The 26389-nt window shown below is 33.8% G+C and overlaps 3 protein-coding genes across 3 annotated transcripts; all 3 read right to left on the minus strand.

The window, feature by feature from the left end:
* Nucleotides 1-8025: 8025 nt before the first annotated feature.
* Nucleotides 8026-8879, minus strand: LOC145164423 (uncharacterized). The gene is made up of 2 exons (XM_079083142.1): nucleotides 8683-8879; nucleotides 8026-8641 (listed from the first exon to the last, which is right to left on the minus strand). The coding sequence occupies exons 1-2, from the start codon at nucleotides 8877-8879 to the stop codon at nucleotides 8026-8028; spliced, it is 813 nt and encodes a 270-aa protein (XP_078939268.1).
* A 4653-nt stretch (nucleotides 8880-13532) lies between these two features.
* Nucleotides 13533-14386, minus strand: LOC145164424 (uncharacterized). Its single transcript, XM_079083143.1, has 2 exons — nucleotides 14190-14386; nucleotides 13533-14148 (listed from the first exon to the last, which is right to left on the minus strand). The coding sequence occupies exons 1-2, from the start codon at nucleotides 14384-14386 to the stop codon at nucleotides 13533-13535; spliced, it is 813 nt and encodes a 270-aa protein (XP_078939269.1).
* A 2171-nt stretch (nucleotides 14387-16557) lies between these two features.
* LOC145164425 (uncharacterized) lies at nucleotides 16558-17268 on the minus strand. The gene is made up of 2 exons (XM_079083144.1): nucleotides 17252-17268; nucleotides 16558-17149 (listed from the first exon to the last, which is right to left on the minus strand). The coding sequence occupies exons 1-2, from the start codon at nucleotides 17266-17268 to the stop codon at nucleotides 16558-16560; spliced, it is 609 nt and encodes a 202-aa protein (XP_078939270.1).
* Nucleotides 17269-26389: the final 9121 nt, after the last annotated feature.

Below are 26389 nucleotides of genomic sequence, written 5' to 3' on the forward strand. Positions count from 1 at the left end.
GCTCCATCGATACTATGATAAACATTAAGTCACCCTTTACCTACCTTGTTAAGTTCAAGTTAGTGTGTCGGTTAACCACACACGCTCCACTAACGACTTAAACAAAGTGTAAAGTGTAATTTCATGGATTAGCACCTTATTCACATTTTCCTAAAATAACTAAGATTGGGAATTCAATAAAGTTTAGTTACTTTAGTATTATCATTATACTTTTAATGAGAATTTATAAGTCCTTGTCCTACCTGTTCGGCTAACGACCCTCCACCGATCAAGGAAGCGGTGGGTGAGAATGGACACCCATTAAGTTGCCATTTTATAGGTAACAACCTTATACCCCCCCTTATAGACCGGCTTCGTGAATGAGGCGTACTAGCGGTAAGACGACTTGATCTTATACATATATAAATATTATTAAACTTATAATATTATAAAGTATAAGGGTTGAATTTTAACTTTTAAAATTCTAGGGGTTGGAACTAAAGTTTTTAATATGACTTTACATGTTCCAAAACTTGAGGGCAAGTTTTGTAAACTTTCAAAACTTTTCATTTCTCATAACTTATGAGTTAATGGTTATTAAAAATGAAGACTCTTCATTTTTTGTAACCTATGTGTTCTTTTAATGGTTATTTATAAATGTGACTTTTGGTTATCCATAACTTAAGAACTAGTTATTGACTCCATTAAAACACATAAAGATCAAGAATTAATCTAATCAATTATTAGCACATAATTTCTATAATCTTCTAAACTCATATGTTTATGAATGTTCATATCAAAAATTTCAAGAATCGTAAGTACATATACAAAACTTGAAATTTTGATACGAGCTTTTGAACAAAACTTCGATTTTCAAGTTTTTTTTTTTTTTTTTTTTTTGCATCAAGTATCAAATAAACAAACCAGGCTCTGATACCACTGATGGGTTTTGAGCATTCTAACACTCCTATGGTGTACATGCAACCCTAGAAACCTTGGATCTATGTTTGACTAAGATACATGCAAATAATTATTTTTCCAAGGTTCTTATCCTAACTAGCATGGCATGGGATACTTGAATCAAATAAAACTAGTAGAATTACTTACCTTGTAGTAGTAGTTGATTGCTTGGAGTTTGAGAGCCTAGCACCAATAATGTGGATGCCTCAAATGGAAGTCACAAATCACCACAAACTTGGAAACTTGAGAGAATAGTCACAAACTTCTTGAAATCGGCCCTCTTGGTTTACACACATCAACTAGTTCAATTTCAAGAACTAAAGCCTCCTTTATATAGTGTGGTGGATTATGGTTACATCCATGTAAACCCTAATACCCATGTCTTTTCATTTCCATGAGATCCATGGGTTAAAGCTCCATGGAGTAGCCATGGACTTTCCATGCAAGCCTAGCCCATTCCAAATAAGCATTAGCCCACACTATATAAATACAAGAGCCCATATTTAATTAGTCATACTTTTGATCTCTAAATTAATTCTAAATTAATTATAGATCAATACTAATTAAATAATATGATTTTATATTAATATATTAGGACTTATAATATATTAATAAATCATAACTTATACTATTCTCAAACGATTATCCATAAATTGTCCGGGTGAAGTGCAACCCAAATGGACCATGCCGGGTCGGGTCAAGTACATACCAAATATAGTTATGGACTTAGACACTATATCCAACACTATTCCCCTCCTACTACCACTACCACATAAAACATATCATACTAGCACATAAACATCACAGGTAGTAGCACACCAAGATGTATATCACAAAGACAATCATCTAACATAACTCCTACTGGTGGGCCGACATTGTGGCCGTAGACCCACCGCTATTGGAAGGTAACTCACCTCGTAAAGCTGAGTGTCGAATCTCACGGGACGTAACCTCTAACAGCTGCTCCGATGACTCCCAACCATCATAATTATAATAATACTCAATCAGAATCCATAACACTACTTAGGGTAAAATGACCATTTTACCCCTTGGTCCAATTGGAACATACATAAGTCCCAATTCTAGCTTATGAAGCCTAGCCCTCTTATGGCTTAACAAGGGTTCCCTAAGGGCCCACTAATTGCCCAATTTCTGAATTGGGCCTTAACCCCCAAATGGGCCCAAAAGTTCAAGTCCTAATATAATAATTACAAGGGGTCCAATTATGGCCCAATAGGCCCAATACTCTAATTTCAGATTCCCAAGTCCAAAATTATACTTCACAGTGGGCCACGGGGCCCAAAAGTCCAGGCCCATTTTCTTAAGGCCCCAAAAGCCCAAAACAGTCATTCTGCATGCGTACGCACGTCGTACTTGGCACGGACGCCCAACGTATGTTGGCCTTGACCAAAACGGGGAGTTGACCCAGTACGCGCGGCGTACCAGGGAGTACGCGCAACGTACTGGTCAGCTTCTTTGGGACTTCATTCATGACTTAATCTGTTAAGTCTTTACGTCCAAAATGCAGATCCAAGTCCTTTAAGACCTCCTAAACCATAAAGTCACGAACTTTACGTGCTTGCATGCAAGTTTGGGGTCAAAACATGATTTTGGTCCTTTTAACAAACTTTAAGACCCAATAACACTTGCATGGTTGTGGCTTAACCATCAATGTCCGATTTTTATGATTCTTAGTGCCTCTAAGAGCCCAAAAGGACAACTATTATGGTCTGAAATCATTAAGATGCAAGAAGCCTCAACAATGGAGTCCAAAAGTAACTTTAAACACCCCCCATAAATAAATCTAAGAATATAATGGCCAAGGTTGGAACTTGATACCTCAAATAAGTCAAAAATGGTGCTAATCTTCTTGATCTACAAGCTCATGGTGGATCCTTGCTCCTTCTTCAAGTTCCTTTCTCTTCCAAGGCACCAAACTACACCAAAATACTCTCAAATAGCTCTCAAATCATAAGAACACACAAAAGTAGGCTAGGGTTTTCGTGGAGGCTGTATAAGGGTGAAGGGAGGCTGAACAATCAGGGGTAATGTTCTTTCTATAGGGAGTAAACCCTAAATTTTAGGGTTTAAGGAGCTGCATGCGTACGCTGAGCGTACTCCTGGTACGCTGGAAGTACGTATCTGGCCTCCGCGGTTCATTCTCACGAGTACGTTTTGCGTGCATGGCTGTTTACTCCCCGCGTACGAAGCTTCCTCAACCCACTAATAAGGCCCAAAGGTCAAAGCCCAAACTAAACCATTCCATCCTTCAATTTAAAATGATTAATAATACCTGGAAAATCCCGGATGCTACAATAGCCTTATTTGAATTAATTAATTATTTAATATTTTACTAATTTGTGATTGGTGCATTTAAATATATACAATTGTTGTTAGAAATATTTGAACCTATCTTTTTTTTTCTTTCTCTCTCTTTTTATCTCTCTTTCTCATTCTCTATATATATATATATATATATATATATATATATATATATATATTATTTTGCAACGACTTTATATGGAAGATATCTATAACTTTTTGACATCATATGAATGGAAGGTATGATTTAGTCTGATCTGTGAATAAAGAAACAAAAACTAAATTTAAGGGTTTTTAACTGCAATGCAGTCTCTTACCACTATTTCAAATGTTTTAGGGCTGTGTTTGGCGTGCCACAACTAATTTATTTTACAAGTTTTTTTTAAGTCGTTTATTAGTTAACTTATAAACCAACTTTTTAAAAAGCTATTTTGACTAGCTTTTTAGGAGTTTTTTTTTTAATTTTCCAAATATAGACTTTAATTAATTATAGAAAGACATTATTTTAAATGTCATTTTATGTGCTTTTATATTTGGGATAATGATTTAAAAGGGTAATATATTTTTTGATTTGTACACATTTGGTCACTGAGTTTTTTTTCGTCCACATGTACCCCTTCAACTTGTTAAACTGTACACATTCAGTCCTTATGACCAGTTACTCCAGATTAGCTGGGAAAAATGACTTAATAGGGTAATATATTTCTCATTTTGTACACATTTAGTCCTTAATATTTTTGTACACATTTAGTCCTTTATATTTTTTTTTTGTTTCAAAATAAGTTATTTTTGTTTTTGTACACATTCAGTATTTATGAATGTTTTCTTTAGGTTTTTTCCACAACATCTTACGTAGGAGAATCATTAATAAAGTGTGTGAGGATGTTGATGTTTATCTGTAATGTGTTATTTTCACAACTAAAAATTTTCATTTTTAAATAAGGCAAAACTCCTTAATTAAAAATCCATTATTAAGAAAAAAACGTTTATTCCAAGATACTTTTATCGAAAATCAGAGTAATATAAGAAACGCGAAATCATCAATATTGTTGATGAGTGTGTACAGTCATGCATTCTCCTTCCTACGACCAACGATAGAACCTGAAAACATAAACAACATGGTAAGCACAAAGTTTAGTGAGTTTCCCCCAAAATACCCGATACAAAAAACGTATTATCATGAATAACGGACCCAAACACATCAGATTGGAATACCTTGGCCCAATCAGTCATCAGACTGGAATGTCAAAATGCAACATGTCCAATCAGTCATAGGACTGGAATACCCAAGGTTTGTTGGCATGCCGCCTTAACCTAACCGCTCTTCTCGAGTCTTCGTGCCTACAGCTTATAGCCGACCCGCACCCGGTATCTTGGCCTACAGCATATAGCAGGACCACCTCAACCTATCCCACCACCATATGGCTATCCTACATAAGATGTCGTGAGAAAAACCTAAAGAAATCATTCATAAGTACTGAATGAATAGAAAAACAAAAATGACTTATTTTGCAACAAAAAATAATATTAAGGACTAAATGTGTACGAAAATATTAAGGACTAAATGTGTACAAAGTGAAAAATATATTACCCTGTTAAGTCATTTTTACCGGCTAATCTGGAGTATCCGGTGATAAGGACTAAATATATACAGTTTAACAAGTTGAAAGGGTAAATGTGAACAAAAAAAAAACTCAATGACTAAATGTGTACAATTCGAAAAATATATTACCCTTTTAAGTCATTATCCCTTTATATTTTTCAGATAACTTTTCAGCAAACTTTACCGAACAACATTTTTAATCAAACTAACTAACTTTTCAGCTAATACGTAAAACATAACTTAAATATCAATAATTTAGAAAATTCTATACTCCAACTCCTATGTGGACTCGACATACAAGTTGCGCCTGAATTTATGTTTAAAATGCTTTAAAAATTCTTGTTTATTTCGGTGTTGCAAATTACAATAAAGAAAATTATTTTAAAATCATAAAATAACTATCAATACGATTAAAAAATTAAAGTGGACAAAAATATTTGGACCTACCAACTTAAAAAAACATATCAACGAAATTCAATAACTCGAAATGTGACATTGATAAAAATTGAATCATTTAAATATAGGAATATGGAAACAGAAAAACAACAAAATTCTTTGAAAGTCTATCAAATTGAATTGTAGTAAGGGTGGAAGAAATGGTTGCCGTTCAACCCTCCTAACCCTTTGGTATTGTTGGTCTTATAGAGGGGGGAATGGTGTTCCCGTCCATCCTACATCCAACCAACCCGTCCAATCACTTTTCTTCCACTTTCTTCTCTTCAGGTTAGACAACCCGAACTTCTCCTATCTCCAAACCTCTCAGCTCCACTCCAACTTCCATTCTAAGAACTACTCATAACTTGAGTCTTACAACATCCCAATTGAACACGAGTTTTTTTTATATTAAAATGGAGTAAAAATAGTATATATAGTGTTTAATCTCTAATTCTACGTCCTTCTTTACACAAAAAAACTATATATTTATAGTGTATTCTTTGTAATTTATATACCGTAAAAAAATACATATTAATTAAGTATAACAAATATAAACTATATCTTTTTTAATAGATCCTATAGGGTGTGTGTGGAAAATCATCACTTCTTGCCCGCCAGGTCAGCATTTTCCATACTTTTTTTTCCTTACCAAAACCTAAGGTGTGTATGGGAAGAATCTTTTATTTTTTTGAAAAAATATATTTTATACAAATATTATAATCATTTTGTAGGGAACTAAAACCATGAATTTTGACATATTATTATATATATATTAAAGTTGTGGAAGAAAGGAATAGTAAACTTGGGATACTTTGTCCAAGTTTGGTCCCTTGATTTACATATCCGGTCCCTGTACTTTTTTAATTAATTTATTCATGTCCTTTTATTTGTGTTCCATTCAACTTCCCATTTTTTGGTAGAATTGGTCCCTGTATTATTGTTGGAAGTTAGGAATACTAAATTTGGATGTTTTTTGGCAACTTTGGTCATTATTCTTTACCCATTTTGACACTTTTGGTCTTTGCAATCAATATTTTTACATTTTTTTTGGAACCATTTAATATTTAAAGTTTGGCCACAAAACTTTAACGGTTTGACAACTTTGATCACTTTTCTAAAAAGTTGATAATTCCTACCCCTTTAATTCTTTAGCCATTTTCACACTTCTGGTCCTTGCAGTCAAAACGTTTACATTTTTTGCCCGGGGCAAAGCCCGGACTTTTCATCCTTGCACTTTCTATTTCTGTCATATTTATCAATTCGGAAACAACATTGAAAGCTTCTGGCCCCCGCGTAGCGGGGGTAACCTTTCTAGTTTTTTATAATTTTTTAGTAGGTATAAAATTTAATAAATATTAAAAAAGTTTGACATAAAATAAAATAAAATATTGACCAATCACACAAGCAGAGAGAGTGGGGATAGACTCCCCTCACTTTTTTCCCTCACCTGTTTTCCCTCACCCACGATATGGTGATCCATGATGGGCGAAGTTTTTTGTCACTCATTTCCCTCTGTACACCGTACGTCCGACCTTACAATGATGTTATATTATAATAATCATATACTTATAACAAAATAAATTATTGATATAAAAGTAATTTGAATTAACTATAACAAAAATAAATTGTTCATTTCTATTTAATTTTTATAAGAATTCAAAACACAAAAATTAAAGTTAATATTTATGATTAATTATTATTATTTAATATAAAATTCCTAACACAACAGGGTGCATGCGCTTGGTTACAGGTGTTCGATGTCAGCAATAGAGCGCAGGAGGTTTTTGTTGAGAGAAATCAAATTCCTATATTCTTGGATGAGAAGTCGTCGCCAAACTCAAACGAAGATAGTCGGAGAAGAATGAATGGCGTCGCCAGACTCAAACGAAGATAGTCAGAGAAGAATGAAGAAGAAAGGGGTGTAGGAATTTACAAATTGATGTCGATGGTTTTGAGGATTAGGATATTACGATGTTCATGAGAAGTCGTTGGGAGAATCGAAGACAGTTGGAAACAAATGAAGAAGAAAGGATTGGATGAATATAGAATGTCGGTGGTTTTGTGGATTAGCAGTTGTTGAGAACGTAGAAGGGCATGTTCAGAACGTAGAATGATGAAACAATAATTATGTACAAATTGATGTGGTGAAAGTCTGAAACTATAGAAATTTACTGTTTACAGGCGTGTTGGTTTTTAATATATGTATATAATATGATATAAAAATCTTTTGTTGCTACGTTTAAATTATAACTAGTTAACTAAAATAAATAAAAATACATAACCCTAAATGAGAAGGAGCAAATTGATAACTAGATGACTTTAATCTGATATAAGTGAATAATATAACATCGAATTTCATGTTATATTATTTATTTATAGCAAAATAATTAAAATAAAGTTTGAGAGAAATGAAGTGAAAATCGGATTAAAAAAAACCCAAAACCAAACAATATTTGGGTAATTTGGTTAGGTTAACCGACCAGGCCCGACCCTGATATTTCGGAGGCCTTGTGCAAAAACTAAAATGAGGCCCCACAAAAATTTCTTGTAAATATTATTAACTACATTTGCTACCACTAATTCAAAACATAAAGTTGCTAAAAAACATCTCATAAATTCACTACTACAAAATAATGTCTTCATCAGTCATTGGTAATCAAATAAAACTGTAAAACTGTTATAAACAACTTTTCAACAACAAAAAAAAAAAAAAAAAAAACGCATTACTATTTTCTAAACATTGACCTTCTAGCATTTTTAGAAGAAAATTCATTTATGAGACGTTCATAATCAATATTTTCAAGAAACTCGTTCTCAATCGAAATCAATGTCAAAGCGTTTAATCTCTCTTGAGACATGGTCGAACGCAAATAAGATTTTAAAAACTTTAGTTTTGAAAAACTTCTTTCCGCTGATGCAACTGTAATAGGAACAGTCAACAATATTTTGTATGCTAGACAAGAAACTGGATAAGTGTTCATCATTTTTAGGAAATTTAGTATTTCGTTAGCTGTATTGTGTTCAACCGGTAAATGTTTTTGTAACAACTCCAATTTGTTGAATAAATCATTAACATTAATGTCTGAGATATGACCATTTTGCAGCCTCTTTTCCAGATTTTTGCAACATGACTTTAACTCGCTAGTATTCATTGACTTCAACTTTTCTGTTGTGAATAAGAAACCAAAAATGTCTTCATATTGTTTGTATTGTTCAAACCTTCGCCCCAATGAACCAATAGCTTGATCAACTATGTACACAAAATATTGAATCCTAAATGACTCTTGAGGTGAAAGTTCATGTATCGGCTCTGATGACCCAATGTCATTCTCATCAAAATGTCTTTTTTTAACAATTTTCTTTTATTATTTTTCTCAACAAACACTGGATAAATTTCCAAATCAGAAGCTATAGCTCTCGCATAATCCAAAGCCTTTCCAAACCCATTCTCTCGATAGTCTTTAAAAAACTCAATAAGTGCTCCCACACTACTCATTGCCTCATCAATATGGATAGTCTCAGACTGAAGTTGTTTGCTCAGGTTATTTACTTTAGCCAATATATGATACCATATAACCATATCTGTTATAAAGTCAAATCTGCCAAGTTGATACTCTACTTTAGCCAATATATGATACCATATATATATTATTTTGCAACGACTTTATATGGAAGATATCTATAACTTTTTGACATCATATGAATGGAAGGTATGATTTAGTCTGATCTGTGAATAAAGAAACAAAAACTAAATTTAAGGGTTTTTAACTGCAATGCAGTCTCTTACCACTATTTCAAATGTTTTAGGGCTGTGTTTGGCGTGCCACAACTAATTTATTTTACAAGTTTTTTTTAAGTCGTTTATTAGTTAACTTATAAACCAACTTTTTAAAAAGCTATTTTGACTAGCTTTTTAGGAGTTTTTTTTTTTAATTTTCCAAATATAGACTTTAATTAATTATAGAAAGACATTATTTTAAATGTCATTTTATGTGCTTTTATATTTGGGATAATGATTTAAAAGGGTAATATATTTTTTGATTTGTACACATTTGGTCACTGAGTTTTTTTTCGTCCACATGTACCCCTTCAACTTGTTAAACTGTACACATTCAGTCCTTATGACCAGTTACTCCAGATTAGCTGGGAAAAATGACTTAATAGGGTAATATATTTCTCATTTTGTACACATTTAGTCCTTAATATTTTTGTACACATTTAGTCCTTTATATTTTTTTTTTGTTTCAAAATAAGTTATTTTTGTTTTTGTACACATTCAGTATTTATGAATGTTTTCTTTAGGTTTTTTCCACAACATCTTACGTAGGAGAATCATTAATAAAGTGTGTGAGGATGTTGATGTTTATCTGTAATGTGTTATTTTCACAACTAAAAATTTTCATTTTTAAATAAGGCAAAACTCCTTAATTAAAAATCCATTATTAAGAAAAAAACGTTTATTCCAAGATACTTTTATCGAAAATCAGAGTAATATAAGAAACGCGAAATCATCAATATTGTTGATGAGTGTGTACAGTCATGCATTCTCCTTCCCACGACCAACGATAGAACCTGAAAACATAAACAACATGGTAAGCACAAAGTTTAGTGAGTTTCCCCCAAAATACCCGATACAAAAAACGTATTATCATGAATAACGGACCCAAACACATCAGATTGGAATACCTTGGCCCAATCAGTCATCGGACTGGAATGTCAAAATGCAACATGTCCAATCAGTCATAGGACTGGAATACCCAAGGTTTGTTGGCATGCCGCCTTAACCTAACCGCTCTTCTCGAGTCTTCGTGCCTACAGCTTATAGCCGACCCGCACCCGGTATCTTGGCCTACAGCATATAGCAGGACCACCTCAACCTATCCCACCACCATATGGCTATCCTACATAAGATGTCGTGAGAAAAACCTAAAGAAATCATTCATAAGTACTGAATGAATAGAAAAACAAAAATGACTTATTTTGCAACAAAAAATAATATTAAGGACTAAATGTGTACGAAAATATTAAGGACTAAATGTGTACAAAGTGAAAAATATATTACCCTGTTAAGTCATTTTTACCGGCTAATCTGGAGTATCCGGTGATAAGGACTAAATATATACAGTTTAACAAGTTGAAAGGGTAAATGTGAACAAAAAAAAAACTCAATGACTAAATGTGTACAATTCGAAAAATATATTACCCTTTTAAGTCATTATCCCTTTATATTTTTCAGATAACTTTTCAGCAAACTTTACCGAACAACAATTTTAATCAAACTAACTAACTTTTCAGCTAATACGTAAAACATAACTTAAATATCAATAATTTAGAAAATTCTATACTCCAACTCCTATGTGGACTCGACATACAAGTTGCGCCTGAATTTATGTTTAAAATGCTTTAAAAATTCTTGTTTATTTCGGTGTTGCAAATTACAATAAAGAAAATTATTTTAAAATCATAAAATAACTATCAATACGATTAAAAAATTAAAGTGGACAAAAATATTTGGACCTACCAACTTAAAAAAACATATCAACGAAATTCAATAACTCGAAATGTGACATTGATAAAAATTGAATCATTTAAATATAGGAATATGGAAACAGAAAAACAACAAAATTCTTTGAAAGTCTATCAAATTGAATTGTAGTAAGGGTGGAAGAAATGGTTGCCGTTCAACCCTCCTAACCCTTTGGTATTGTTGGTCTTATAGAGGGGGGAATGGTGTTCCCGTCCATCCTACATCCAACCAACCCGTCCAATCACTTTTCTTCCACTTTCTTCTCTTCAGGTTAGACAACCCGAACTTCTCCTATCTCCAAACCTCTCAGCTCCACTCCAACTTCCATTCTAAGAACTACTCATAACTTGAGTCTTACAACATCCCAATTGAACACGAGTTTTTTTTATATTAAAATGGAGTAAAAATAGTATATATAGTGTTTAATCTCTAATTCTACGTCCTTCTTTACACAAAAAAACTATATATTTATAGTGTATTCTTTGTAATTTATATACCGTAAAAAAATACATATTAATTAAGTATAACAAATATAAACTATATCTTTTTTAATAGATCCTATAGGGTGTGTGTGGAAAATCATCACTTCTTGCCCGCCAGGTCAGCATTTTCCATACTTTTTTTTCCTTACCAAAACCTAAGGTGTGTATGGGAAGAATCTTTTATTTTTTTGAAAAAATATATTTTATACAAATATTATAATCATTTTGTAGGGAACTAAAACCATGAATTTTGACATATTATTATATATATATTAAAGTTGTGGAAGAAAGGAATAGTAAACTTGGGATACTTTGTCCAAGTTTGGTCCCTTGATTTACATATCCGGTCCCTGTACTTTTTTAATTAATTTATTCATGTCCTTTTATTTGTGTTCCATTCAACTTCCCATTTTTTGGTAGAATTGGTCCCTGTATTATTGTTGGAAGTTAGGAATACTAAATTTGGATGTTTTTTGGCAACTTTGGTCATTATTCTTTACCCATTTTGACACTTTTGGTCTTTGCAATCAATATTTTTACATTTTTTTTGGAACCATTTAATATTTAAAGTTTGGCCACAAAACTTTAACGGTTTGACAACTTTGATCACTTTTCTAAAAAGTTGATAATTCCTACCCCTTTAATTCTTTAGCCATTTTCACACTTCTGGTCCTTGCAGTCAAAACGTTTACATTTTTTGCCCGGGGCAAAGCCCGGACTTTTCATCCTTGCACTTTCTATTTCTGTCATATTTATCAATTCGGAAACAACATTGAAAGCTTCTGGCCCCCGCGTAGCGGGGGTAACCTTTCTAGTTTTTTATAATTTTTTAGTAGGTATAAAATTTAATAAATATTAAAAAAGTTTGACATAAAATAAAATAAAATATTGACCAATCACACAAGCAGAGAGAGTGGGGATAGACTCCCCTCACTTTTTTCCCTCACCTGTTTTCCCTCACCCACGATATGGTGATCCATGATGGGCGAAGTTTTTTGTCACTCATTTCCCTCTGTACACCGTACGTCCGACCTTACAATGATGTTATATTATAATAATCATATACTTATAACAAAATAAATTATTGATATAAAAGTAATTTGAATTAACTATAACAAAAATAAATTGTTCATTTCTATTTAATTTTTATAAGAATTCAAAACACAAAAATTAAAGTTAATATTTATGATTAATTATTATTATTTAATATAAAATTCCTAACACAACAGGGTGCATGCGCTTGGTTACAGGTGTTCGATGTCAGCAATAGAGCGCAGGAGGTTTTTGTTGAGAGAAATCAAATTCCTATATTCTTGGATGAGAAGTCGTCGCCAAACTCAAACGAAGATAGTCGGAGAAGAATGAATGGCGTCGCCAGACTCAAACGAAGATAGTCAGAGAAGAATGAAGAAGAAAGGGGTGTAGGAATTTACAAATTGATGTCGATGGTTTTGAGGATTAGGATATTACGATGTTCATGAGAAGTCGTTGGGAGAATCGAAGACAGTTGGAAACAAATGAAGAAGAAAGGATTGGATGAATATAGAATGTCGGTGGTTTTGTGGATTAGCAGTTGTTGAGAACGTAGAAGGGCATGTTCAGAACGTAGAATGATGAAACAATAATTATGTACAAATTGATGTGGTGAAAGTCTGAAACTATAGAAATTTACTGTTTACAGGCGTGTTGGTTTTTAATATATGTATATAATATGATATAAAAATCTTTTGTTGCTACGTTTAAATTATAACTAGTTAACTAAAATAAATAAAAATACATAACCCTAAATGAGAAGGAGCAAATTGATAACTAGATGACTTTAATCTGATATAAGTGAATAATATAACATCGAATTTCATGTTATATTATTTATTTATAGCAAAATAATTAAAATAAAGTTTGAGAGAAATGAAGTGAAAATCGGATTAAAAAAAACCCAAAACCAAACAATATTTGGGTAATTTGGTTAGGTTAACCGACCAGGCCCGACCCTGATATTTCGGAGGCCTTGTGCAAAAACTAAAATGAGGCCCCACAAAAATTTCTTGTAAATATTATTAACTACATTTGCTACCACTAATTCAAAACATAAAGTTGCTAAAAAACATCTCATAAATTCACTACTACAAAATAATGTCTTCATCAGTCATTGGTAATCAAATAAAACTGTAAAACTGTTATAAACAACTTTTCAACAACAAAAAAAAAAAAAAAAAACGCATTACTATTTTCTAAACATTGACCTTCTAGCATTTTTAGAAGAAAATTCATTTATGAGACGTTCATAATCAATATTTTCAAGAAACTCGTTCTCAATCGAAATCAATGTCAAAGCGTTTAATCTCTCTTGAGACATGGTCGAACGCAAATAAGATTTTAAAAACTTTAGTTTTGAAAAACTTCTTTCCGCTGATGCAACTGTAATAGGAACAGTCAACAATATTTTGTATGCTAGACAAGAAACTGGATAAGTGTTCATCATTTTTAGGAAATTTAGTATTTCGTTAGCTGTATTGTGTTCAACCGGTAAATGTTTTTGTAACAACTCCAATTTGTTGAATAAATCATTAACATTAATGTCTGAGATATGACCATTTTGCAGCCTCTTTTCCAGATTTTTGCAACATGACTTTAACTCGCTAGTATTCATTGACTTCAACTTTTCTGTTGTGAATAAGAAACCAAAAATGTCTTCATATTGTTTGTATTGTTCAAACCTTCGCCCCAATGAACCAATAGCTTGATCAACTATGTACACAAAATATTGAATCCTAAATGACTCTTGAGGTGAAAGTTCATGTATCGGCTCTGATGACCCAATGTCATTCTCATCAAAATGTCTTTTTTTAACAATTTTCTTTTATTATTTTTCTCAACAAACACTGGATAAATTTCCAAATCAGAAGCTATAGCTCTCGCATAATCCAAAGCCTTTCCAAACCCATTCTCTCGATAGTCTTTAAAAAACTCAATAAGTGCTCCCACACTACTCATTGCCTCATCAATATGGATAGTCTCAGACTGAAGTTGTTTGCTCAGGTTATTTACTTTAGCCAATATATGATACCATATAACCATATCTGTTATAAAGTCAAATCTGCCAAGTTGATACTCTACTAGACAGGTAGCTTCACTTATGATCTTTATGTCTGTCTCTTCTTCAACAAGTTTATGTAGATCTTTTCTTATTTCAGGAGCTTGAGTAACTATTGCTTTCACACTTTCAATCCTACTTTCCCACCTTGTAGTTGACAATGATTTTAAAGTGAGACTTTGTTTCGGTAATTAAAACGCATCGGAGGCCAAATGTTAAAACGCATCTAAAATTGGAACCAAAAGTTATCGGACTAATTTTATTTATTGATAAAACATAAAAATATATTTTACAAAAATACCAATACTATAATTATAAATTATCCTAAAAATCGGAGGCCCGCTAAAATCGGAGGCCTGGTGCGACCGCACCGCCGGCACCACCCCAGGGCCGCCACTGTAACCGACTTATGATAACTTTATTTGATTTGGGTTTGGTTGAATTTTTACTATTTCGAATAAACCAGATAAACTATTAAATTGATATTTTTACATTTAGTTTTTATAGAGTTATTAATCTCCATATTAGAGTTGATAGAGCGACCTCAAAAAAAAAAAAAAAAATCAAGGTCCGGGATTACTTTTATTGGCTTTTGTTTGATGGCGGATTTTTGATCATAGACTCCTATCTAGAATTGCAGATATTTTTATTTTTTTATTTTTTTTATTTTTTTTTTTATTTTTATTTTTTTTGGCTTATGGATAAAACCGATACCATTTCTTTTACTGTAAGTGTAATATTTGTTTTACATTTAATATTTTTCTAGACGTTCGGTCAAAGCCTCAAATAAAAAATGTTGTGCAATCACACGAATATTACTTAGAAACTAAATTATTTATTGTTAGAACAAGTTTTTAGATCCAATAAGAACAAAGATGAGACATTTCAATTGTTTCACACCCTGAATCTTTTCTAAAACCTCACATAGAACTGTAGCGTGAATGATCTCAGAGAAGTACAATAGCATTATGGTTGAACCTTAACATCTCTAGTGAACTCCTTAACATATGGTATTTAGGTAGAGATAGTTGGCTAGGATTAATTTCTAAGCCTTGATTTTTTATGGGGATAATTTGTGAAATGACCAAAAAAAATGTGTGTGTGTTTGTGGTGGGGGGGGGGGGGGGGGAGTGGGGGAGGGTGTTTGAAGAAAATGACCATGATTTATGCAGAGTGGGTCTCTGCGGAACTCCTTGTCTCTAAGAAAAAAGAACATATATAAGGAAGTGACATGGCAGAGATAAATTTGTAAAAACACACAAAAAAATAAATAAATAAATAAAAATAACAAAAGGGACAAATGAAGATGGTGGGCTACCGATTCGAAGAAGGCGTTGCGGAAGCCGGAAATGGTGACACATTGTTAAATTAACAAGAGAACACATGCCAAAATCGTTTTTAAGTCATGGTTAAGCGAAGATCAATTTCTCAGAGGCGTACCTCTGAAGAACAGATCCGCAGAAGGCTGCTCTGCGGATCTTCAGTGCCCTATATAGAATTATCTGATAAAATTTAGTGCTTTCAGCTACCATTCCGTAGAGCGTTCAAGCGTTCCGTAGAGAATCCTATATTTCTGTAGAGACGGCTAACAGACTTGATTTTTTTGTCTTTTTCCACACGTGTCCATTTCCTTAGAGCTAAAGGAATTCCATAGAGATCATCTTTGTGGATTTCGTAGTCATTTTTTGAAACTTTCATTTTCTTCGTTATTTATTTCAAACACCTCACTTTTTTTGGTCATTTTACATAATTTCTCTTTTTTATAGCCCAATCAACTTACAATTTTCTTTTTTTCTTTTTTTATTTATTTTTCTTTCTGAGGCCAACTTCAACCATAAACACTAAAAAAATATAAAAATGATGACTTTTTAACACATAAATAGAGTTTTCTTTCCACTCCCACACTAAAATTTGACACTAGAAACTTATTTTAATAAATATTATATTAAAAAACAATCTCATTGTTATTTATCATAGTATCCAAATTATCAATAATAATAATACTAACTTAACTAATTAATTAATTTAACTAATTAATTAATTAACCGACTAAAACTTATTTATATGAAACATAAATTAAAATTTAGATCAACAATATTATATTATTAAAAAAAACATTATATTTAATTTAACTTTGAACAAAACCAAATTTAAACTAATTTTCCGAGTTAGTATAATCATCCCACAAATGTTCAATCAACGCATATTTATGTTCATAGTGAGCGTCTTTATCTTTGATCTTTTTATGCCGACCAATAAATTCTTGAAAGCAAATATCATCATCAACCACCATTTCAACTTCCATAGCCGACATTTCACCTCGCTCTTCTATTGTTGCATTAACATCACACTCATCTTCAATGACCATATTGTGCATAATGATGCATGAAGTCATTATATCATGTAATATTTCTTTTCTCCATAAACGTGCAGGTCCTGCAAGAATTGCAAAAAGTGATTGTATTACACCAAATGCACGTTCTACATTTTTTCTGCATGCTTCTTGCTTCATTGCAAACATTTTTTTCTTTGGGTCACATGGATTGTGTATAGTTTGAACAAGAGTATCCCATTTTGGATATATTCCATCGTCTAAATAATAACTCATATTATACTCTTTACCATTGATGATATAATTAGCAGGAGGAGCAATACGTTCAACATGATTAGCAAAAAGATGTGACGACTCCAACACATTAATATCATTATTTGATCCTGGTATGCCAAAATATGCATCATATTCACACCTTGAAGACCAAAATTAAAGAACAAGATTTAGAGAACAAACAAGTTTAGTTATCCAAGTTTTCCTACAAAAATGTCCACAAGCCGTTCTACATCATACTCACACCTTGAAGATCAACATTTATGTCATGTATATTTCGACGTATCTCAAACATCCAATTAGTGGGATAAACCAATCCAAGGATAAACTTTGGTCGATAATTAAAGCACAATATCATGCAATTGAGCCGCTTAAAAATCAACCAAGACCACAAAGATCATTAGAATCCCGCATAGGGATCATCTTTCCAGGTTGTGTGAACCAAATTGAGAACAAGAATCCATGTGGTGCTTCAGAAGAAGATATTGTGAGTATTTCCAAATATTATTTATTTATTTATGGGTTATTGTCACTATAGCCCAACAAAGTTACATATAATGGTTTAAATGGTCCCTCGTGACTATTTTTTGCATTTTAAGGGCATAAACTTATGTTTTACTGATTGGGAAAGCCGTCTTACCCATTTTAGTAGGTTAACCTGCCTCGTCACTTGCTATGCATACATGTGAGTTAACCCGTTGATTCAATACCGAGTTCACTCGACGACACATAAGCTGACACATGCAAAGAGTAATTATCGTCTTTAATTTCCACCCCAACAACCTTACACTAACGAACACCCCAACAACCTTACACTATCGATTCGATTGAGTCCCAGACACACATCTCGAATTATAAGGGACACACCCATGTGGGGTTGAAGTAAAACAACTCTCAAACTTGTTTACCATATTTGGGCAAACAATCATCTAGAAGAACCCTTAAAAAACAGCAATGTCGGCCCCACCACCTTCACCGGACTCTTTAAATTCTTGTGAAGACATCAACTACAATGTGCTCAACTCAATCTTCTGTAATTATGGTCAGAAGATTACAAAAAACCAAACTGAAATGAAACGGTTGAAGGAGCAGCTCGGACAGGAGTATATCGTGTGCAGGATCAACCACATCAGTCTCCGGCACAAGTTGGATGACCATGATCAGAAGTTTAAAGTCGTTGGTGTTACCATGGGTGGCATGATGGTGGAGATGCTCTTGTTGCTGGTGGTTGTGCTCAATTTCGTTCTTAAGCTTGGGTGATGGGTGTGACAACCGTCAAAATTGAGTCAAGTCAAAGTCAAACAAAGTCAACAAGTCAAAACCAATCGACTCAATTAACCCTTGTATATTAGGGTTTACACTATGTAATTACTGTACAATCCAATATCTTAATGAGAGAAACATCATTTGGAAAGTTCGTGTGTTGAATTTCCTAAGTAAACATTGAACCAAAACGATAAAACATTATTGCACACTCATCGGGAGTGTGTACGACACTAAAACACGGTTTAATGGGGTTTACGAACCTTGCGTTGTGAAGCCGGACACTCAAATTAATCACAAACGAAACCTCTCTAAATCGTTTTCACTCTATCTCTTTCTATTTGAAATCTCTCCCAAATCTCTCTCAAAAAGTTACTTTAACTTTTTGTAATCATTTGGGTCATATCGACCCTTAACCGGGTCAAAAATCGCTTGAAACGGGGTAAAAACGGGTAAAATAGCCTTAAGGACCTGGAACTAAAGCTTCAGGACCGAAGCCTCTCATCCGAGGCCTCGGATCCGAAGCCTCTCATCAGGACCGAAGCTGAAGCCTCTCAGGAGACCGAATCCGAAGCCCTCGGACAGCAGCCTCGCATGCGAGGGTCCGAAGTCTCGGCCCCCATCCGAGAGGCCTCGCAGACAACCCCTTTTTACCGGTTTTTCGACTACGACTTCGTTTTAACTCCGTTTTTCATTATTTTAACGTGGGATTTTCACCCAAAACTTTATTTTATAAACTAAGGCCCCAAAATATATAAATCTCCAGGGTTTTTATAAAAATGTATTAAAAGAATTGGTGGTTGGACTAATTATTGAGGGAATATTTGCTTTTCCTTATTTTATGACAAAAGCAAGCCACCACCACCTCACTCTATGATCAGCCATTCTTTCCAACCACCCCTTGTCTCCTTAGGGGACCTTTACACCCTATCTCCAGCTCTTCCCACGTTCTAAGAGCTGGAGGATTGGTCCTCTCTCCTCATTCTCCTTAAAAGCCCTTTCATTCTACACTTAGCAACCAAGAACACTCTCCAAAATTCTCTCATCTTTTCTCTCAACTTCAAGAACTTCAAGGCTTTCTCCATGGATTTCTTTCTTCAATGAGTAAGTATCTTCATCATTCACATAATTATTAAACTCCATTCTACTCAAATCATTGATATCTTACACAAATTCCATCTTATTCGGTGTTAGATTCTCGAATCATCAAGACATCTTCTTAGTGTTCTTGGGTTGAACACTTCCTCTATCTCACTTTCATCTACTGAAATCACATAAGGTGAGTTCATACCCCTACATTTACATGTTTTTCTTAAGTTTTAAGGGGGGAATACAAGTAAAATCATCAAGAACACAATTAAACTTTTTCTATCAGATTAGATCAGAAAAGATGAACTTCGATCACAGACTGTTTTGGTCAACTTAAATATTTTAGTTTTCAAAACTGTTCCAGGTGCAAGTAGTTCAAACTCTTAGCTTTAAAATGGCTACTTGCACATCTCCATATGATTTTTCTACAATTTATGGTGATTTTTACAAAACTGCCTATCATTTCAGAGGCAAACCCGGACCAGTCTGTGATTATGAACATTTTCACCTCTGTTAGAGATCACTAAAAATCATGATAAAATTTACGAACAAACTAGACTCATATTCCAAACTCTCAGAATTTGCGGATTTGGATTTAGAGCTTTGATGATTTTTCTATAAATTTTCTAAGAACAGTAACAGAAATTGTATACAACAAAAAGTTGCTGTCAATTTCATTTCACCTTGTAACATGTTGAGCAAGGTGTATATCTTTATGTGATTATATGTTATTGCAATATATGACATTTTATCTTAATATTTAGACACACATCAGTTTACAAATGGATTTGGACATATAAAATATAAAGAATAACAAGTGATTATAATCAAAGTACAACCGATACATTCAAACATTTAATAAACTATTTTGAATATAGTTTGCATACATTACTACGTACTACCCTTGGTTGATAAACTATAATAGGTATAGTTTATGATACATTACATAATACATACATTTAAAAAGGGTACATTTATACAAAGGATATTTTCATTAAGCAAGGTACGGCCATACGGTACCAAGTTTTCATAACACGTAATTCCGTTAATGACTTTATGAAACATTACATAACACATACATTTAAAAAGGGTACATTTATACAAAGGATATTTTCATTAAGCAAGGTACGGCCATACGGTACCAAGTTTTCATTACACTACACGTAAATTCGTTAATGACTTCTGTGAGACATTCGATTCAATTTACAAATAAGTCCTGTATTATAACCAGAGTCTCCTCGAGGGAGAGCGTGATACTTGTGTATAGATCTATATTGGGTCTGACAAACCCACACCTTAGTTGCATGCAACAGCTAGACCGACAGGTCTGGGGTGATAAATGTCATAACATTTCCGACGCCTGAAGAACGTTGTTTCAGGCCAACTAGGTCATAGCATGGTTATAATAACTCACATGTGGTATTAACAAACATAGAATTTACGGGGATTTCACTAAAATCAAACGAGTTTATGTCGATTTAAACTTGCATTGTTTTACTATAAGGAACGAACACTACTTGTACATTTCGGTCTTTGGGTTTTAAGACTACATTTACACATTAAGGAAAATATTGGATTTTCTGGAACGAACACTACTTTTATAAACGAAAGGCTTTTAATAATACTAAACAAAAGCTTATGAACTCACCAACCTTTGTGTTGACACTTTTTCAAACAACTTGTATTCTCAGGAAATCATTAAACAGGTAACCAAGTGCATTTGAGGATGGGACGCTAAGGCGTCTACTATTTCATATTTTGTCAACATAATGTAATTGATTCGTAAACATGTAATTCATACAATGATGTAACTTTTTCAATTATATATATGTTGGTTGGGTTTGCTTGAATTACTATTACAATTGTTGTTATGATACTATACATGAAGTCCTCCACCCCCGGACATTTCCGCCATCCTTGGTTTGGGGGTGTGACAGATTGGTATCAGAGCACAGTTTATAGTGAATTAAGTATATCAAACCACATAAGTTATACAAACTATAAACACAATTGGGACTAATAGTCTCTGATTTGTGCATTTTTCAAATAAATATACTTTTAGAAAATGAATGGTTTCTTATTAAAAATATAAATACATGCATACATGCTCACATAGTGTCATAACTAGAAGAACATAAAGTAAAAGAAGAGGAGTTGTACATTATGGGTATGCCTTGGTATATGTAAATCAAGTCTGGGAAGGATATAGCCTGATCAACTATATCTGTCCGAGGAGTGACTTGCATATACTGGGGGATAGTCATAATGGGCAACAAATCTAACAACCTAACTACACCCTACAGGGAATACTTTAAGAATCGAATCTAAACACCTAAAAATACTATAGGAGTATTTGGTGATACTATAACCAACTTATGTGAAAACTAAAGACCTCTATTAGTAGGCCTATGATAACTGAGTGCATACGCCAAGGTTATACATAATTAAAGATATTATAGACTCAGAATCTATGACTATTGCTCTACTTCCTGTTCCTTGTTTGGTTGTGGACTTAGAGTAGAGTCATTTATTCGAAAGTCTATTCAATCTCAAATTATGTATAACTGATATGCACTACGTGATTATAGACGTAATTAATAAGGATCACCCCTATAAGTAATTATAGGATTAGGCGTCTATTAATTATCTCTTCTACCCCTATTCTCGCACGAGCAACATGATGTGTAAATTTTAACGCCCGTACAAAACCTACTTCTACCCACTACCATAACTCCGTCTCCAAGACGTTAACAGAAACACCAAGAATAGTTCACTAAAGTGCAAAATTATACATGTGTATATAAATGGTAAGGATATTTACTAAAAGGTTTATCAATGAAATAGGCATGTATTTTATTTCATTGAATCTCACTACTTGGTATTACAAACAATTTACAACTGGTAACTCTAAGATTCTTTAGCTGTACCTCGAAGTTATGTGTAATTAAGAAATGATTGACCTAGAAATGGTGAGTCCGCCTTAGGACCTGTTCCTTGTTTGGTTGTGGACTTAGGGTAGACTCATTAGGATCAACAGTCTAATAAAATTTTAATTACACATAACTGGGGGCATGTCACGTGAATCTTAGGAGTGGATCAGACATGGAACAAATCACAAGATTATAATCAAGTTATTCCTACTAAATTCATAAGTCTATTTATATAGACCTCTGGTATAGAGTCGTCGGCGTAGTCGTGTTGGCAATCTAGAATATGGCTAAATACATAATACAAACTATAATACCGAAATTATACAAAATTTTCTGCATTAAAAATCAATAGACAAATACATAAAATGAAACTAAAAAGGGTATCAAACTATCAAGAGAAAAACACATACAATGTAGATTAACATCCACTAATTATAACAAAATGGCTAAGGATTGTTAAGTCCTCTCTTCTTATAAATAGCTTTGAAGCAAGCTTGCCTAAGCTTCTTTGTTCTTTCTGTCAATTCCATACCTGGCAATTTCTCCATCATCTTCTTGTGCCCTTCTAACGTCTCTATCTCCTCCTTTAATCCCAACTCCTAAAATTTTTTTTTTAAAGGTAGATGCAATATATTTTTCATGTGAGTTCACAAAATTTACAATGAGTTAAGTTTATATAAATATAAATCAGGAGATCGTAGTAAATCAATTGATTTGATGTGGCATATGCCTACGACCTATGTTTAGTTATAAAGAAACTAACAATTAAAATTTTAGAAAATACCAAAACTACTTTGGTTACCAAGTGCATGAGTAATGTATAGAAGGTTATTATCATAATTTACCTTGGCATTTTCAATGAGGGATTGAAGGCTCTTAAGTTTTCTATGAGGCCATCTGTTTATGTTTAGCTCTCTGCATCTTTTCTTCAACACTGTTAAACTTATCCCTAGTTCTTTTGCTGCCATGATTATCGGTATCCCAAAGTACTTCTCTATCTCTTCAAACTCCAATGGTCTCAATCTCTTTGCCACCTTCCGGCCACCGTGATCAGTGGTGGCAGCACTAGAACTACATGTAGCCTCACCACCGGATTTACAGTCTTCACTGAAACTAACCAATGGTAAATTACCATCCTCCCAACAATCCCATAAGCTTATATCTTCAAGGGGATCAAAATCGTGAAACTCATTTCTAGAAATGATGTTTTGATCTTTGTTAAGTACTGTGGAAACGTTCTGATCGAGCACTTCATGCAATTTTTCCGACAACTCGTAATCATGATGGTTGAGCATGTCACCACTGCAAAAAAAAAAAAAAAACTCAAGAAAATCAAATCCAACACGATGAAAGACTCTTTTTGATCACTACAAATCCAAACCATGTTTTGATCAATGTCGACAAAATCACTTTTCTATGCGTAAGATGGTGTAATGAGTGACGTTTATATATACCTGAAAAGATCTTGATGATCAAAGTACTGAAACCAATCGAGGTCATCTATGGGGTTTTGATGATCTGCAGGTGGATCCATTTGTGAGGGAGAAGTTAAAAGTCGCGGTAAGAATGTGATGATTTATATAAGTAAAGTGGGAGAAGTAATTAATAGCAAATTGTTGGGAATGCAACAAAACAAGTTAAGCACTTCTGAAAAATTGATAAATGATTTCGGTAACACTCGCGGAATATAAACTAGTGAAAATTACAAATGAAATTGAATATATATAGTCTATGATGTTATGGTTATTGTGTATCTAACAAATGAAGAGAAAATGAATATATATATATTCTTTGAGCCATAACCTTCTTCTTCAATTCACACACATATACGTATATGTTGCTGCAAATTATGACTTGTGTGCCTCATGCATTTAATGCATCACATGCCTACTGCATATTCTTGACTTTGAAGTTACGTACCAGTTTCCAATTTCCCCAGTAGCACAGTTTTCATTAGAAAGTACTCCAAGTCTTCACACATGAACCAGTTAGAAAGTACTCCAAGTCTTCACACATGAACCAGTTAGAAAGTACTCCAAGTCTTCACACATGCAAATTATGACTTGTGTGTCGCTATAGGTATGTCGTTGGCTCTTGTTAAAAACCTATAGCGACAACAAGTCATCGTAATAGATTAAACCTGTGGTGACGACAAGTCGTCGCTATAGGTAACTAATAAAACTTTATTTTTTTTAACCCCGAAAATATGATTGACAAAATCTATCCGACGAGACCCTCGTAATACCACTCGATGAAATCGAAGTTAACAAAAATCTCCACTTCGTGGAGGAACCAGTCAAAATCATGGATCGGGAAATCAAACGAACGAAACAAAGTCGTATTCCCATCGTGAAGGTCCATTGGAACGCTAAACGAGGGCCTGAGTTCACCTGGGAACGCGAAGATCAAATGAAACAAAAATACCCACATCTTTTCCCAAACTCTTGATGTCCCAGTCAAATGTAAATTTCGGGACGAAATTCCTTCTAACGGGGGGATGATGTGACAACCGTCAAAATTGAGTCAAGTCAAAGTCAAACAAAGTCAACAAGTCAAAACTAATCGACTCAATTAACCCTTGTATATTAGGGTTTACACTATGTAATTACTGTACAATGCAATATCTTAATGAGAGAAACATCATTTGGAAAGTTCGTGTGTTGAATTTCCTAAGTAAACATTGAACCAAAACGATAAAACATTATTGCACACTCATCGGGAGTGTGTATGACACTAAAACACGGTTTAACGGGGTTTACGAACCTTGCGTTGTGAAGCCGGACACTCAAATTAATCACAAACGAAACCTCTCTAAATCGTTTTCACTCTATCTCTTTCTATTTGAAATCTCTCCCAAATCTCTCCTAAATCTCTCTCAAAAAGTTACTTTAACTTTTTGTAATCATTTGGGTCATATCGACCCTTAACCGGGTCAAAAATCGCTTGAAACGGGGTAAAAACGGGTAAAATAGCCTTAAGGACCTGGAACTGAAGCTTCAGGACCGAAGCCTCTCATCCGAGGCCTCGGATCCGAAGCCTCTCATCAGGACCGAAGCTGAAGCCTCTCAGGAGACCGAATCCGAAGCCCTCGGACAGCAGCCTCGCATGCGAGGGTCCGAAGTCTCGGCCCCCATCCGAGAGGCCTCGCAGACGGCCCCTTTTTACCGGTTTTTCGACTACGACTTCGTTTTAACTCCGTTTTTCATTATTTTAACGTGGGATTTTCACCCAAAACTTTATTTTATAAACTAAGGCCCCAAAATATATAAATCTCCAAGGTTTTTATAAAAATGTATTAAAAGAATTGGTGGTTGGACTAATTATTGAGGGAATATTTGCTTTTCCTTATTTTATGACAAAAGCAAGCCACCACCACCTCACTCTATGATCAGCCATTCTTTCCAACCACCCCTTGTCTCCTTGGGGGACCTTTACACCCTATCTCCAGCTCTTCCCACGTTCTAAGAGCTGGAGGATTGGTCCTCTCTCCTTATTCTCCTTAAAAGCCCTTTCATTCTACACTTAGCAACCAAGAACACTCTCCAAAATTATCTCATCTTTTCTCTCAACTTCAAGAACTTCAAGGCTTTCTCCAGGGATTTCTTTCTTCAATGAGTAAGTATCTTCATCATTCACATAATTATTAAACTCCATTCTACTCAAATCATTGATATCTTACACAAATTCCATCTTATTCGGTGTTAGATTCTCGAATCATCAAGACATCTTCTTAGTGTTCTTGGGTTGAACACTTCCTCTATCTCACTTTCATCTACTGAAATCACATAAGGTGAGTTCATACCCCTACATTTACATGTTTTTCTTAAGTTTTAAGGGGGGAATACAAGTAAAATCATCAAGAGCACAATTAAACTTTTTCTATCAGATTACATCAGAAAAGATGAACTTCGATCACGAACTGTTTTGGTCAACTTAAATATTTTAGTTTTCAAAACTGTTCCAGGTGCAAGTAGTTCAAACTCTTAGCTTTAAAATGGCTACTTGCACATCTCCATATGATGTTTCTACAATTTATGGTGATTTTTACAAAACTGCCTATCATTTCAGAGGCAAACCCGGACCAGTCTGTGATTATGAAC

The sequence above is a fragment of the Lactuca virosa genome, chromosome 3 (genome assembly GCF_052849685.1).
Source record: "Lactuca virosa cultivar CGN04683 chromosome 3, Lactuca_virosa_CGN04683_v6, whole genome shotgun sequence".
In the NCBI taxonomy this organism is placed as follows: Eukaryota; Viridiplantae; Streptophyta; class Magnoliopsida; order Asterales; family Asteraceae; genus Lactuca; species Lactuca virosa.

Excerpts from the sequence above, each read along its gene's own strand:
- LOC145164424 (XM_079083143.1), bottom strand. The coding sequence starts at position 14,386 with ATGGTTATATGGTATCATATATTGGCTAAAGTAAATAACCTGAGCAAA. Across the intron at positions 14,149-14,189 it reads GATTTGGAAATTTATCCAGT|ACATTTTGATGAGAATGACA; the intron begins GTTTGTTGAGAA and ends TGTTAAAAAAAG.
- LOC145164423 (XM_079083142.1), bottom strand. The coding sequence starts at position 8,879 with ATGGTTATATGGTATCATATATTGGCTAAAGTAAATAACCTGAGCAAA. Across the intron at positions 8,642-8,682 it reads GATTTGGAAATTTATCCAGT|ACATTTTGATGAGAATGACA; the intron begins GTTTGTTGAGAA and ends TGTTAAAAAAAG.